The 14,049-nt window shown below is 36.5% G+C and overlaps 2 protein-coding genes and 1 long non-coding RNA gene across 6 annotated transcripts in view; 1 reads left to right on the forward strand and 2 right to left on the reverse strand.

Moving 5' to 3' along the window:
- The window catches only part of LOC127833769 (uncharacterized), a 140,610-nt gene that overhangs the window by 14,421 nt on the left and 112,140 nt on the right, over positions 1–14,049 (forward strand). The gene's annotated exons all lie outside the window — the stretch shown is intronic.
- Positions 1–14,049, reverse strand: part of LOC127833773 (major facilitator superfamily domain-containing protein 1-like) — a 152,108-nt gene that overhangs the window by 1,417 nt on the left and 136,642 nt on the right. The window contains exons 9-12 of one of the 4 annotated variants that reach the window (XM_052359212.1): positions 4,002–4,058; positions 3,220–3,376; positions 2,094–2,191; positions 1,357–1,469 (exon numbers count right to left, since the gene is read on the reverse strand). The exons of 2 other annotated variants lie outside the window; for them this stretch is intronic. In XM_052359212.1, coding sequence (XP_052215172.1) covers positions 1,357–1,469; positions 2,094–2,191; positions 3,220–3,376; positions 4,002–4,058 — 425 coding nt within the window. The remainder of the gene's footprint in view (positions 1–1,356; positions 1,470–2,093; positions 2,192–3,219; positions 3,377–4,001; positions 4,059–14,049) is intronic. One more of the 4 variants, XM_052359211.1, reaches the window with a different exon arrangement.
- On the reverse strand, positions 7,977–12,501 carry LOC127833790 (uncharacterized). Its single transcript, XR_008027603.1, has 3 exons — positions 10,740–12,501; positions 9,293–9,389; positions 7,977–8,011 (listed from the first exon to the last, which is right to left on the reverse strand). It is a non-coding gene; the product is annotated as an uncharacterized LOC127833790 (long non-coding RNA).

A 14,049-nucleotide genomic window follows, 5' to 3' on the forward strand; every position in this document is an offset into this window, starting at 1 on the left:
CCTTGGTGACATTGACCCCAGTGACCTCAAACCTGATCAAAATGTAGAGGTCTATGCAAGGTACCTACATGCCAAATAGGAAAGAGATCAGCAAAGTATTGAAGCTGCTATGAGATACTGTAACAAAATTGTGACGGAAAAATATATTATAAGCCTTGGTGACATTGACCCCAGTGACCTCAAACCTCATCAAAAGGTAGAATTCCATGCAAGGTACCTACATGCCAAACATGAAAGAGATCGGAAAAGTATTGAAGCTTCTATGAGAAACTGTAACAAAAGTGTGACGGAAAAATATTTTATTAGCCTCGGTTACATAAGGTATTGACCCAATTGACCTCAAACCTTATCAAAAGGTAGAGGTCCGTTCAATGTACCTACATGCCAAATATGAAAGAGATCGGTAAGGTATTGAAGGTGCTATGAGAAACTGTAACAAAAGTGTGACGGAAGGACGGAAGTAAGGAAGTTAGGAAGTACGGAACTTCAAACTGGCAACTATATGCTCCACGAAAATGTTCGGGGAGCCTAAAAACAGTATTTAGAACGACAGCATACACTCGCATGTCATTACTAAATACAGAACATCTTACATAATTGCAAAGTTTATTTGAACACAGGGGAAACATGGCAACCCGTGATCTGTGTTGCAGCACATGTTGTGAGCACGCGATTTATGAATTGTGAATTATGAAATGTGTTGACGCGGCTATTTCAATATGATTACACTAGGGCGAAAACCTTTAAACCATGAATTGATTCATGATTGGTTTATAGTTCCCGGGTAAGAAACCAACATTGATGGACCTTACAGAGAATATACATACGGCGTATATGTCAACGTTTTATCATCGCACTCTTACACCAACATATGAATGTTAAATACAATAAATTAACAATCTTGATATTAAACCACTGTTTAAATATTGTTTACTTCGGTGAAATGTATGACGAATAAGTTACCGCCGTTTTAACAAAATTACTCGTATTTGTTGTAAAACCATAATAGCGTCTACGTCAGTATGTGTCGTCTAGACGAATATGCAAGGCCGAATGCGGATTTCCGAAAATAGTACATGTCTTGTGTACGCGAACGAGTTCTTTGCTGTACAGAAGAAAATTACTCGCAATCGGCTTAAACTTTTATTTCGTTTATTTTCTGGAAACTTCTTCTTTAGAACCTTTATTTCACTTCTTGATTTATCAAAGTTTTATTTGTTTTGAAATAGTAGTATGATTGTCTATATACCCGCTTTCAATCCAGATGCACAAGTAGGTGAGGTAAACTATTTAGTGTAACTGGCCGAATAATTAATCGTTTCAACAATGAGTCCTCTCAGAATTGGTGACACTTACAGATGACACACATGGTAAAGAACACTTCAAGGACCAGATAGCCGGCAGTGTCCACGATGAAGCCAACAAAATACGTATCAATGGCCTGCCCCACAGACATAACGGTGCCCATGCTGAAAAGAATACATCTATGTGCTGAAAGAATATAATTCATATACACATGAACCGCGCTCTGGGGTTAAATGCATGTGCGTAAAGTGTCGTCCCAGATTAGCATGTACAGTCCGCAAAGGCTAATCAGGGACGATACTTTCCGCATAACCTGGATTTTTGCTAAGAAGAGACTTTCTTTAACGAGAAATATAAAACAAGCGCAAAGTATCGTCCCTGATTAGCCTGTGCTGACTTCAACGACGACGTTCGTATATTGTTCATACACACGAACAGTAGAGAATTTAAACACCATATTAACGCCGAATAAAGAAGAGTTTTCGAATATTGTAATTGTGCAAAAATTCTACAAGCCATAGTCGCGGGAAATCGAAATTGTTTAAACAACATATTCACAAATGTATTGAGGTGACATTTATATCGTACAGGTTAATATTACAAAGACATTTACGTTACAAAATGTAGATGATTAAATCCCGAACTCAGTGGCAAGGTAACTCAGAATGTTAATTAAGGAAATATATTGCAATTAACTTTATATTAAAAGTCCATGCCTACATCCCGAACGCAGTGCCCAGGTACATCAGAGGGTTGCAATGAACTATATATACAAAGTCGATGCTTACATTCCGAACGCAGTGCCGAGGTACCTCAGAGGGACCGCGTAAGACACCAGGGGCCAACATGTGGTGGTTACCAAGGAGTATCCTATACCAAGAATCACCTGAAAAATAAAGAAACAGTGGACTACACCTTCCCCATATTTGTGGTCACACAGTTTTTACATCACGCAGTTTAATATTTTTTGAGAATCATGAGTGTTCTGAAAAATTGCCATAATAAATCAGATAGCGGCAGAACTATTGCATACACGTACAAATGTATGAATATTGGAAATATAAAACTCGAAAAACAAAATCAGGAAATATAACCTTTTTACCATCAGCTAGTATTTAATTTAAGGCAGGTCACCGCCTATACAATACATGAAACTACAAACAACAACACCATTTAATATAAAAATTATAAAAGCGACCAACTTCCAATAAATGCTCTGAATATGAAAAAAATCTAACAAGAGATTGCCAAGCAATATTGTCCCCTACCAGTGAAACTCCACCAATGTCAGTAAAAAAAATTATTTGTTGCCATAGCAACCAGAATTCTTGACGTAGGAACGAAATGAAATGACGCGCATAATCTCCATATTGCAATATATCCATGTTTCAAGTTTCATGGAAAAATTTGAAGAACTTTTTAAGTTATCGCCGGATCCAACAAAGTGTGACGAAAAAACAGACAGACTGACAGACGGAGCGCAAACCATAAGTCCCTTCCGGTTTTACCGGTAGGGGACAATAAATAACCAACGGGCAATCACGCCTTGAAATATTCGCGACCGGAATGACCTTACAATGTAAGCACGACCCATTAAAAAGGAAATCTGTATAAATATCATTAAATGTGGATATAAGTTTCAGAGCGGTTGTTTTTCAATAACATTATCATATTTGTAACAAAAGACTCAACAATTACATTTGGATAAATGGGTAAAATAATCGGGGATACAACATACCCAGAGCTTTTAGAAGACGCCGAAAAAAAGCTAAGAACTACGGCTAAAACTTTTTGACATGGTCGAGCAAATTATCCCCGTGTCACTTACATTAAAAATCGTACCATACATTTAAAATTCGACCCAATTTTAAGTATAATAATAATGTTTGATAAAACATGGTTCTGTTTTTATACCGTGCATACGTACGGCTCCACAAAGGTGAAGGTCATCATGATATGGCTAGTCAGCCCCAGGACGAGACCGGTCATTAGGAAGTACAGGTTACGACCCACTCTGTCGATGGCAACACCGAACAGTGGCATCGAAACCGCCCCAACCATGTATACCATGCTGCATAGTCCAGCATATAGATATTACTGTTACATAGCGAATGTTATATTTAAGTTAATACCATTGCATAACATAATAGGTAAGGTGATACGGAATTATAGCTAGACAGTGGGTGCTTATTTTTCTGGTACAATCAGTGGATGAATTTAACTGTCCCGAAATTCTAATGGAACATTAATGTGCATTTAAGACAAATTTCAAAATATAATAATAAAAATGGCATTCATAAAAACAATTGCATTATAACTTGTAAAGCCTCTCCATAATACCGGTTCCCATTATGAAACATATAGGAAATAATAAAACTTTATCAAAAGCGAATATCTTGCCCGCTTGTCTTCAATTAAGGCAAATTACCAATGAGCTATATAATATAAGACAATATATGAGTCGCGTTCTGAGAAAACTGGGCATTATGCATGTGTGTAAAGTGTCGTCCCTGATTAGCCTGTGCGGACCCTGTGCAGTCCGCACAGGCTTGTCAGGGACGACACTTTCCGCTTTTATGATATTTTCTGTTTAAAGAAAGTCTCTTCTGGGATGGCACTTTACGCACATGCATTAAGCCCAGTTTTTCCCAGAACGCGACTCATATGCAACACTACATTACACTCTCACGGATTACCTGTTTATCGTATTTGCCTCTTTCGGACTTCTTGAATACTTCGTTGCAAAGAACAGCCTTCAAAAGCAAAGAAGACCGATACAGCCATGTTTATGAATATTTTAATTAATCATTTATTGTAAGTTGTAACATGCAAGTTTAGAAAAAGCCAAATAAATACATACTTGTACCATGTTGTTACAAGACCATTGCCAAGCAATATATGTCCCCTACTGGCTCCACCATTGTCAAAATATGTTTTTGTATATATTTGTTGCCATAACAACCAGAATTCTTGACGTAGGAACGAAATGAAATGACGTGCATAATCTCCATATTGCCATCTGTCCATATTTCAAGTTTCATGAAAAAATATGAAGAACTTTTAAAGTTATCGCAGGATCCAGAAAAATGTGACGGACTGACAGACTTACAGACAGACTGACACAAATCATAAGTCCCCTCCGGTGAAACCGGTAGGGTAAATTTTTTATGGAAAATGAAGTCAAACGCATTTATCGAGAGTTGTATAAATATGTAAAAGATAACCAAAGTTTTGTTTAAAATATAAGTGCAAGTAAAACACAACTCATTAATAAAAGGTTGTAACTGGTATGTAAAAGCAAACAAATTTCATTATTGCAAGTTGTAATATGTATAAACAACGAAACCCAAATCATTAATTGTCACTCGTATCATATAAGAAGGAAACCCGATGATAAAGCAATCGTTTAAAATTGAGCAAACACATCTAGAACACGGGCTGTTTGTAAAACATGCATGCCCCCATATGGGCTGTCCGTTGTACTTACAGCCATTGTGTGAATACGACTTTTGTCACTGTGACCTTGACCTTTGACATAGTGACCTGAAAATCAACAGGGGTCATCTGCAAGTCACGATCAATGTACCTATGAAGTGTCATGATCCTAGGCAAAAGCGTTCTTGAGTTATCATCCGAAAATCATTTTACTATTTCGGGTCACCGTGACCTTGACCTTTGACATTGTGACCTCAAAATCAATAGGGGTCATCTGCGAGTCATGATCAATCTACCTATGAAGTTTCATGATCCTAGGCATATACGTTCTTGAGTTATCATCCGAAAATCATTTTACTATTTCGGGTCACCTAGACCTTGAACTTTGACCTAGTGACCTGAAAATCAATAGAGGTCATCTGCGAGTCATGATCAATCTACCTATAAAGTTTCATGATCCTAGGCATATGCGTTCTTGAATTATCATCCGAAAATCATTTTAATATTTCGGGTCACCGTGACCTTGTCCTTTGACCTAGTGACCTCAAAATCAATAGGGGTCATCTGCGAGTCATGATCAATCTACCCATGAAGTTTCATGATCCTAGGCGTATGCGTTCTTGAGTTATCATCCGGAAACCATTTTACTATTTCGGGTCACCGTGACCTTGACCTTTGATCTAGTGACCTCAAAATCAATAGGGGTCATCTGCAAGTCATGATCAATGTACCTATGAAGTTTCATGATCCTAGGCCCAAGCGTTCTTGAGTTATCGTCTGACAACCACCTGGTGGACGGACCGACCGACGGACCAACCGACCGACCGACCTACCGACCGACCGTCCGACCGACCGACATGAGCAAAGCAATATACCCCCTCTTCTTCGAAGGGGGGGGCATAATAATAAACAAACCTACTCTCCTTGTGTCAGGAAGGGGAAAAGCTGCAGGTAAAAGATAGCGGAGCTGATGGCAATAAGCCAGAATGTGGACGGAAATCGCCTTACATATCAGATATACTGATAAACTTCGATTCCTCTTCTGTAAAATGTAAAGCATGGTCACAAACGTTACTAATACTAAACGAGTTTATAAAAGCATACTATCTATTATGTTTATTAAAGCATACTATCTATTATTAGATTTTACCTCTGTTAAATACAGGATATAGTCACAAACGTTATTTATACCCCCGGACCGCTCTGTCAGCTACGTTCAGACCAAATCAGAATGTGTAGGGATAATAGGAGATTTAAGGGGCCTTTTCACGTTTTGGTAAATTGACCAAATTAAACAAAATGTTTCAGATTCGCAAATGTTCGTTTTAGTTATCATATTTGTGAGGTAACAGTAATACTGAACATTTCCCATGCTCTAAAATATCCATTTTATGCATCTTTTGACGATTTAAACACCTGAAAATTATAAAGCGAAACAATTGAATAATTTGGAGAGTTCTGTTGTTGTCGTTATATTTTGTGACACAACGAGGTTTGCATATATAAAGCATAAAATACATCACTCATTGTATGAACACGGATGGCCGAGTGTTCTAAGCGTTTGACTTACTCCAGGGGCCAGCGGTTCGAGCCCAGTTGAGGGTGACTTTTTTTCTTTCTTTACTTTTTTTCTTGTTTTTACTGGAGCTTTATCAACATAAAGCATTTAATGAAAAACTTCAATACATGCCAAAATCTGTGAAAAGGCCCCTTTAAAGAGGTGTCTAGCTCATCTTAACTTCACGGTGATTACATGTTCATGATGTTGAAAGTTTCAACTTCTTGAAAAAAATATGGAGCTTGGAAGTAGTTCGATCCATAAACGTTTACATTCTATGACATACAAATCGATCGACAAACCGGAAGACCTATAAGATGGGTGATTCTTAACAAAGTTTTTTTTTAAAGTTTGCAAAGTAAAGCAATACCTTTGTTCATGGTTTTAGTTTTAAATAAATTTGTAAGCGTGATTTTTAATGTCAAAATAAAGATAATATTTCTTAGACACATGCGAAAGGTACAGACTAATTCTGACGAGAACATGCATCACATATAATTACTTAATATAATTACTATTAATTATAAAATTCACTAGAAGTTAAATTGTGCATTTAAATGAAAGGCCTTAAACATATGTTACGAGCCATCTATATTGTTTCATTAATCGATTTTATTAAGTCATTATATTCGATAACATTTGTGTTTTCGAATTTCTCATTTGTATGTTGTTTGCGTTCATCTACAAATACCATGCAAACTAGAAAAACACATCAAATGGTAATCCAGTACACGACAGTTTCACAGTCATGTACGTTCATTGTTCGGTGTTATATGTCGTTAATGCCATCTACCCGACTCTCCGTGTATTCGTAAGGCTGTCCGTATATAACGTGTTAAAGCAGTTATGAACGCTGTGTTGTTTCCATATTTGAAATATGTCCGTACTCCTAATTTCCGAATAATTGACGGTAGTGTGTACCTCTAATTTTATAAACAAGGTTCACAGATAAATTGAGATATGAATATAAAAACATCAACATCGCCCATACCCTACAGAACCAAACTTCGCTAACACTAAAACTTTCTACACAAATAACAATTTAACCCAACGCACATTTTTGAAGCATATAAATTATTAAAACCATGTCAAATTTTTTAATCAGCATATCATTAATTAATATATTAATCATCGTCGAATATCCACAATTAATTATCTGGTTACGGTGCATTCCATGAATGAAGCGACGCGGTATGGTTCAAACTTGGGTATCTAACGATAAATGTATATGTGAGCGTATATCAGAGTCGATCAATCATTTCGGTTAATTCGAAAAATCATAATCTTCAAAAACTAAAATATAATAGCTCTGGGGAAACCGAGCATGTGCGTTAAGTGTCGTCCAAGGTTAGCCTGTGCAGTCCGCACGTGCTTATCAGGGACGTCACTTTCAGCCTAGCCTGGAATTTCGTTTAGAAGAAACTTCCAGATAAAAGCGGAAAGTGTCGCCCCAATTTTAGCTTGTGCGTACTGCACAGTCATGCAGTAAGTCTGGCTTTATCGAAACAAGACTCCTTTCAACACATTTAAAACAAATTCTTAATTAAGGTTATAATTCAGGGACCAATTGGTAGGAAGAGTTTAATTCAGCCGTACCTTTGCTATCGTCCTTAGCCACTGGAGGATGATCAATAAGTTTTTGTACGTCAGAACGCCGGTCAATGACGGCCGCCAATATCGCCGCTAACGTGCACAGTAGGCCACACCATGAACCTGTAAGGTACAAGTATATCTCATTAAGTGTGTGTGTGTTGCGTGTTTTTTGTGATGTGTGGAGTGATTTTGTCTGATTGTTTTTCTATTATCCACTTGATATAAATATAAGACTATAATTTCTTTCTGTTCTGCCGGTGCAGCTGAATACTAACTGATAATATTCGTATATTTACAAATTGTCTAGCACTCATGGCACAGCCGAGAGATAAAAGATGTTGTTAGCTTCTATTGTTAATCTTTGTATCGAACTAAAAACGTGAACATATTTGTTATATTGTACGCATTCTATATCTGTATTTAATTACTTAGTTCACGTAATCATTTCAAGAAAGATCGTTGAAGGAAAACAATTAAAAACAAAGTGATAATGAGATCTTTACCTGTTCCTTCACATGTATTTTCATTACGGATAAATCTAAATTTAAACACGAAGAAAGGCCGTCTATGGTTACTGCGGGAGAATTGTTCAATACCCAAAACGGGATAAGATCGGAGCCGCATTTTATTCTATCACACGTTGCCAAATAATTTTTAATATAATGAAAAAGCCAATATCCGCAGAAAACAATTCAATACACGCTCCTCATACCTTAGATTAGGAAATGATGTTTATTGTAAACACAAAACTATTGCGTTTGTAAGTTAAGAATTTGATTATTATAATATTCAAAAGAGCGAATATAATATATACTTTTTTGCATGCAATGTACGAACGTAGCGTACTTACTCAATTTTCAAAGCAAGTACAGCAACTAATCCATTAATCATTAGCAAATGTTAGTCAATGACCGATTTAAGTGTGGGGTTTGTACTTTTGCCTGTACAATGTTCCTACGATGGGACTTCTAAGGAGTTATATTTTTTCAGCTTTTTGTGGATTTTGGCTTCAATAAGAAATACACGACCACGCATCAACAAAGCTAGTTGGCCTCAATATTCGACTTAAGTTAACATAGAATTTTTGACATCGACTTTTTAAAAATTCGATGCCAAAAATTAAAATGGTTGTGAAAAGGATCGCTATTTTGGGTGTCTACATCACAATCAATATCGAATCAGTGCCGTTAAAACCAATATTCAATTTTCAATGCCACCATAGTAAACATTGATGTCAATTAAATTCGATTTCTATAATCAAGGAAAATGTATTTTCAGTGTCAAGAAAATATTTTTTGATCATGTGACTTGTCACCTGACTCATTGAAAATATTTTTTGAACATGTGATTAGTCACCGGACTCATTTCAGACATTGCAGATAAAACTGCCTGTTTGCATACCTGTGAACAGCGTTACCCCAAGGGTGTACATAGGCTGTGTACGGGCTGATACGAAGTCGTATATGGGCTCCATGACATTCAGTGTTAAAACACTGCACTGAAACAAATAGTGGAAGACGTGTGTACATTACAAGCAAATAAGTTAAGTTAGATAAATGGCATTTGAATTAAAAATACGTTAAAAAAACTAGCGTAAGGATTAAGAGTTAATATAAAACCTATGTTTGTTTTGTATGTGTTTAACTTATTTTGATTGTTCGCTGTTTTCAACAGTGTTGCCGTCACATCACGGCGGTTCATCTACTGACAAATTTCCAGCGTTGGCTTGTTCACCAGAATGAATTGCATGCACTTATGCCAATACATGACCTATTTGCATAATGTGCAGGCTGGTCATTGCCGTAGAAACAAAACAAATATGTACAAAAAGCGCATCATAAGCAATAAATTTGCGAAAACATTTTTAAAACTGAACAAGCGAGGTAATTTCAACGCATTTAGTTTCGTCCATAATGAATGCCTTTACAAGACATGAAAATTGCAAATTGGACATTAAGTCGCAAAGATGGATATCTAAATATTGCTGCAAATTTGTAAAGCTTTTTTACATCTAACTGGCCACAACTCATAAACAGAGGGTTTTATATACAAAAATGTTCGTCAGGGTCTGTAGATTTCAGAACAAGATGTCGTTTTTCTGGAAAGTGCTTAAGGGCTTAGAAATCCAAGATGGCGTCCAAGATGGCCGCCGTTTTATGATTCAATTACTAATAAAGATGAATTGAATACGTCTATTAAACAACTATATGTACTGATTTTAATATCTGATAGAAGTAATCCATTGATATAGGGCTTCTACCAAACAGATCACCAAGGTCACCAAAGGTCAAGGTCAAGGGCATTTCATGGTTAAAAACCTAAAATTGAAAAATAAACGAAACTTTGAGTATTGACATATCATTTTCGTTTTTAATTAAAATGCTTTACATTTGCTGTTATAACTAACCTCTTTATTATATATCCACATTTACAAGCTTCATTTTAAACAAAAGTAAATGCCTAAAATTGTGTTGGTAACCATGGTAACCAAGACTACATACGCTATGTGGCCATTTTACTGGTTCGTGGAAAGTCATTTGACATTATAACCATCAAGTTTAATAAGTTTGCTTTTAATCTTTAATAAATACTTTAAGACTTATCAAGGCGAATGTAAAGAACAGCTATGCAGTGTTCCATGTATCATATTTATTCAACAATCTAATCTAACCAGGTATTAGTGCTTGAAACAGACTCATAAACGTTATTTACAAATGTTGCAAATTATGAGGTTTTTCATTGTATTTACTAATACAAAAAATGCAAATAACAAATTATGTTTTCAAGTTACAAACACTGAAAAACAACTCCTGTAAACCAGGAAGTGACTGACTGTCAAACGTCCTACTTGTTGCTTTCGGAAGTCGTGGAATCCTCGTTGACTCGGCTGGCGCACTGCTGACCAACATGCTTGTCATCGCATGAGTCGTCCTTTTACCATCAACTGTTCGCTCATTCAGATTCCAGTTATAAGCAACTGCCACTACAAGCTTCCCCCTTTGGTCTTTAGGTAGTATATTGTCTGGTACAATACCACCAGAGTCTGTTATTCAATGTGATGCAATTTTCGGTTGGGCTGCTGATGTCAAGAATACCCGAAGATCTGGATATGAGATGGAATAAACAAAAGAGTACATTTCTTCAATCAGATGGCGGCTGCCAAACTCGCTGTTGACGTGTATCCCTAAGCTCAGGTGTTTAGAGGATGGGTTTTACGTGACAAGTGTAGTTAGGTCACAAGCAGCAGCTTGACATCTTGTAATGGTCCTCTCAGAAGCTTCCTTGTAGCATTTTTGTCATGTAACCAACACACTGCCTTGTAAAGAAAAGGCTCCACAAACTGCTTCTGATCTGACAATTTGATTTCTTCTGGAGCGTAAAAGAAGTCATCAAATTTAGGAGTATTCTCTATAATTCGTCTTCTCAAAATACCCATCGCCTTATGAACTACAGCTTCATCTGTGTCGTCCTCTGACACTGGTTGTTCATCGTATGAACACTCATTGTCATCTTGAATGACCTTTTCCATCTCCTTTGACTTTCTGACAGCATCATTAATAGTCAAACTAGACGAACAAACAAGGTCAGGCTTTTCATGCTGATGAATAAAGGATACCTCTGGCCATAATTTTTCAAACAACTTTTTCAAATTGGAACTTTTATAAGAGTTTGCATCATTTGAACATCCTTCTGATTCAGCAATTTCAATAAAACGTTTTATTAATGTAGTTAAGAAGAACACCTTTTTATCAACAACAATAGAATGCTCCAATTCATTTTTAATTATCTCATTTATTATTGTGTATACAATTGTTTGGTTTTCAGAAGTGGCCTTATTGGGTGTCAGCCCGGAAAATGCATAATTATTACACTGGTAGTATTTAGTCAAACAACCTTTTTTCTATGATATCGAGCCTCAATGGCTACAAGATCACCATTTGGAACACTTGCCAATCTGTCAATAATGGCTACATCATTTATTGCAGTAGCAATATCTTACACTTTGCGATATATAGAGTTGGAGTCTGAAGATATAGAAGTTTCAACTAGGCCAAACAAACAAAAATGTGTGTTTCGGGTAACCCGACCCTACCTACGATTTTGGTCCCGACCCTACTTTTTTCGTCTTGTAAACAAAATATTTCTGAAAAAAATAGTGCCCGAAAATAACCGCGCATTTGCCACTTCCGCTATCGTTATCAATCATCCGATATTATGCCCGGCAATTATCGATTGCACACTATAATCCAGCGAAGAATTTCATAAATTTCCAAGGATACGCATAGTATTGACGATTTTGACAGACACGCTCCATTATCCGCAAAGAGTCGCTTTCGCACATTTTAATCCCTTTTGTTGAAACATCGCTGTCTACACAATAGGTCAGTAGAATCGCTAAGCTTGTTTTTTAATGGACCGGAACTTATTTCATACTCGACCTCGAAATCATTAGAACAAATGTTCTGAGCAAGTTTAATGATCATTGGACAAAATGATATGTGTTTTTAAGTGTTTACATGGTTTCCCAGACGCAAAAGAAGAAAAACCAGACCGGAATCATTTACAAACTCAGCCGAGATATCATTAAAAATGTTCTGATTGAAATTAATGATGATGGCTTCTAGCGCGTCCACAATATATCACTATAGCCTCACCTCCTTGTTTCACTATAGCCACATAAGAAAACTGCCCTACCCAACGGCGACAATGTTTTAAGAGGACAAGGGCCATTTTCAAACTATGCTGATATATCATTTGAAAAAAAAGGTTCTATGCAAGTCTCATAATGATTGTGCAAAACATCAGACTTCTAGAGTGTAAAAAGGTTTGACTATACCCATGTTATAACAGCTGCTACCCCCCTTCCGCAGACTGCCATGTTTTTAACGAACAAAAATTGTTTCCAAACACTCTGCTGATATATCATAAAAACACATGTTCTGGGTACGCTTCATGAAGATTGTGTAACACATGTTTCTTCTAGAGTTTTCACAAGCCCTTTTTTTAATCTGACCTAGTGACGTTGTCCGAAATATCACTGCGACAAATGTGCTGAAAAAGTTTCGTGAAAATTGAGCAATCCATGTGTGCTCTGAAGTGTAAATATGGTACATGATAACGAATAGACGACGCACACAATATTGTCACACAAGGTCTTCGTGAGCAATGTGTACTCAGATAAGATAAAATCATTGTGCACACATCAGCAGTGAAAACAAACAGCTTGGCAAAGAAATCAGAACATGCTATCAGTAGAAATCACTTGATGGGGATATTTGTCTTTACATTTGTGCAGAGTTAAGATTTCCCACACTTAATGATAATATCCTTGTTTTTGGAGAGCTTTTCAAACAAACTTCTCACAGGCGGCCAAATTGTTTTACCACCGAGGATAAGTTTTATTACTTTTATCACATTTTTTTTGTCTAACTCAGGAATTAATTTCAAGCAAGGATGTATTTGGACACAACTTAAAATATAAGTCGGGTGAAATTACAGCAACATTTGCCAAACAGCGCAAACGAGCAGAAGCACACTTTTGGATCTACCTTTAACCTAATTCCAAACACACTGAAAAAACGCATTGTAATCTGTAGAATAACGAACAATTTGCTATAATTAATTGCATAGATAAAATTATGCAAGCGATTGCGCTAGAAGCCTAAAGAGTTAATCGATTTAGTACACACGCAAAAATAAGTAAACATATATATCGCACCAAGCGCTTTTGAACAGACACATTTTATTTCTTCAAACAAATTTCGTTTCAATGAAATAAAAGAAACTTTGTTTTATAAGTACTAATTATAGTTTAGCAAGACTCTTTTTTCAAACGTACTACGTATACTTAAGCATGCATTCTGTACTGTGACACGCGTATCATCGAAGTTGCAAACTGTTTCCTATTTCGGTTTGAATCAGCAAGCTACGCCTTACTTTAGCTTGGGTTATCAAGCAGTAGAGGGCTATAAGTAAGCTATCTTCACCCTCGAATATAAACGAGTTCACTCGCATTAAGCTTTACTATTCGAATACAATATTACTATGGGACACACACACGACAGAATTGCAGATTATTATGTTCATGTATATATGACTTTTTCGGATTGAAGTCGAAGATCTGGGCAAAATTTTGCAACAATTTAATTTGTCAACCA

Source organism: Dreissena polymorpha, chromosome 6 (assembly GCF_020536995.1).
Source record: "Dreissena polymorpha isolate Duluth1 chromosome 6, UMN_Dpol_1.0, whole genome shotgun sequence".
Taxonomy (NCBI): domain Eukaryota; kingdom Metazoa; phylum Mollusca; class Bivalvia; order Myida; family Dreissenidae; genus Dreissena; species Dreissena polymorpha.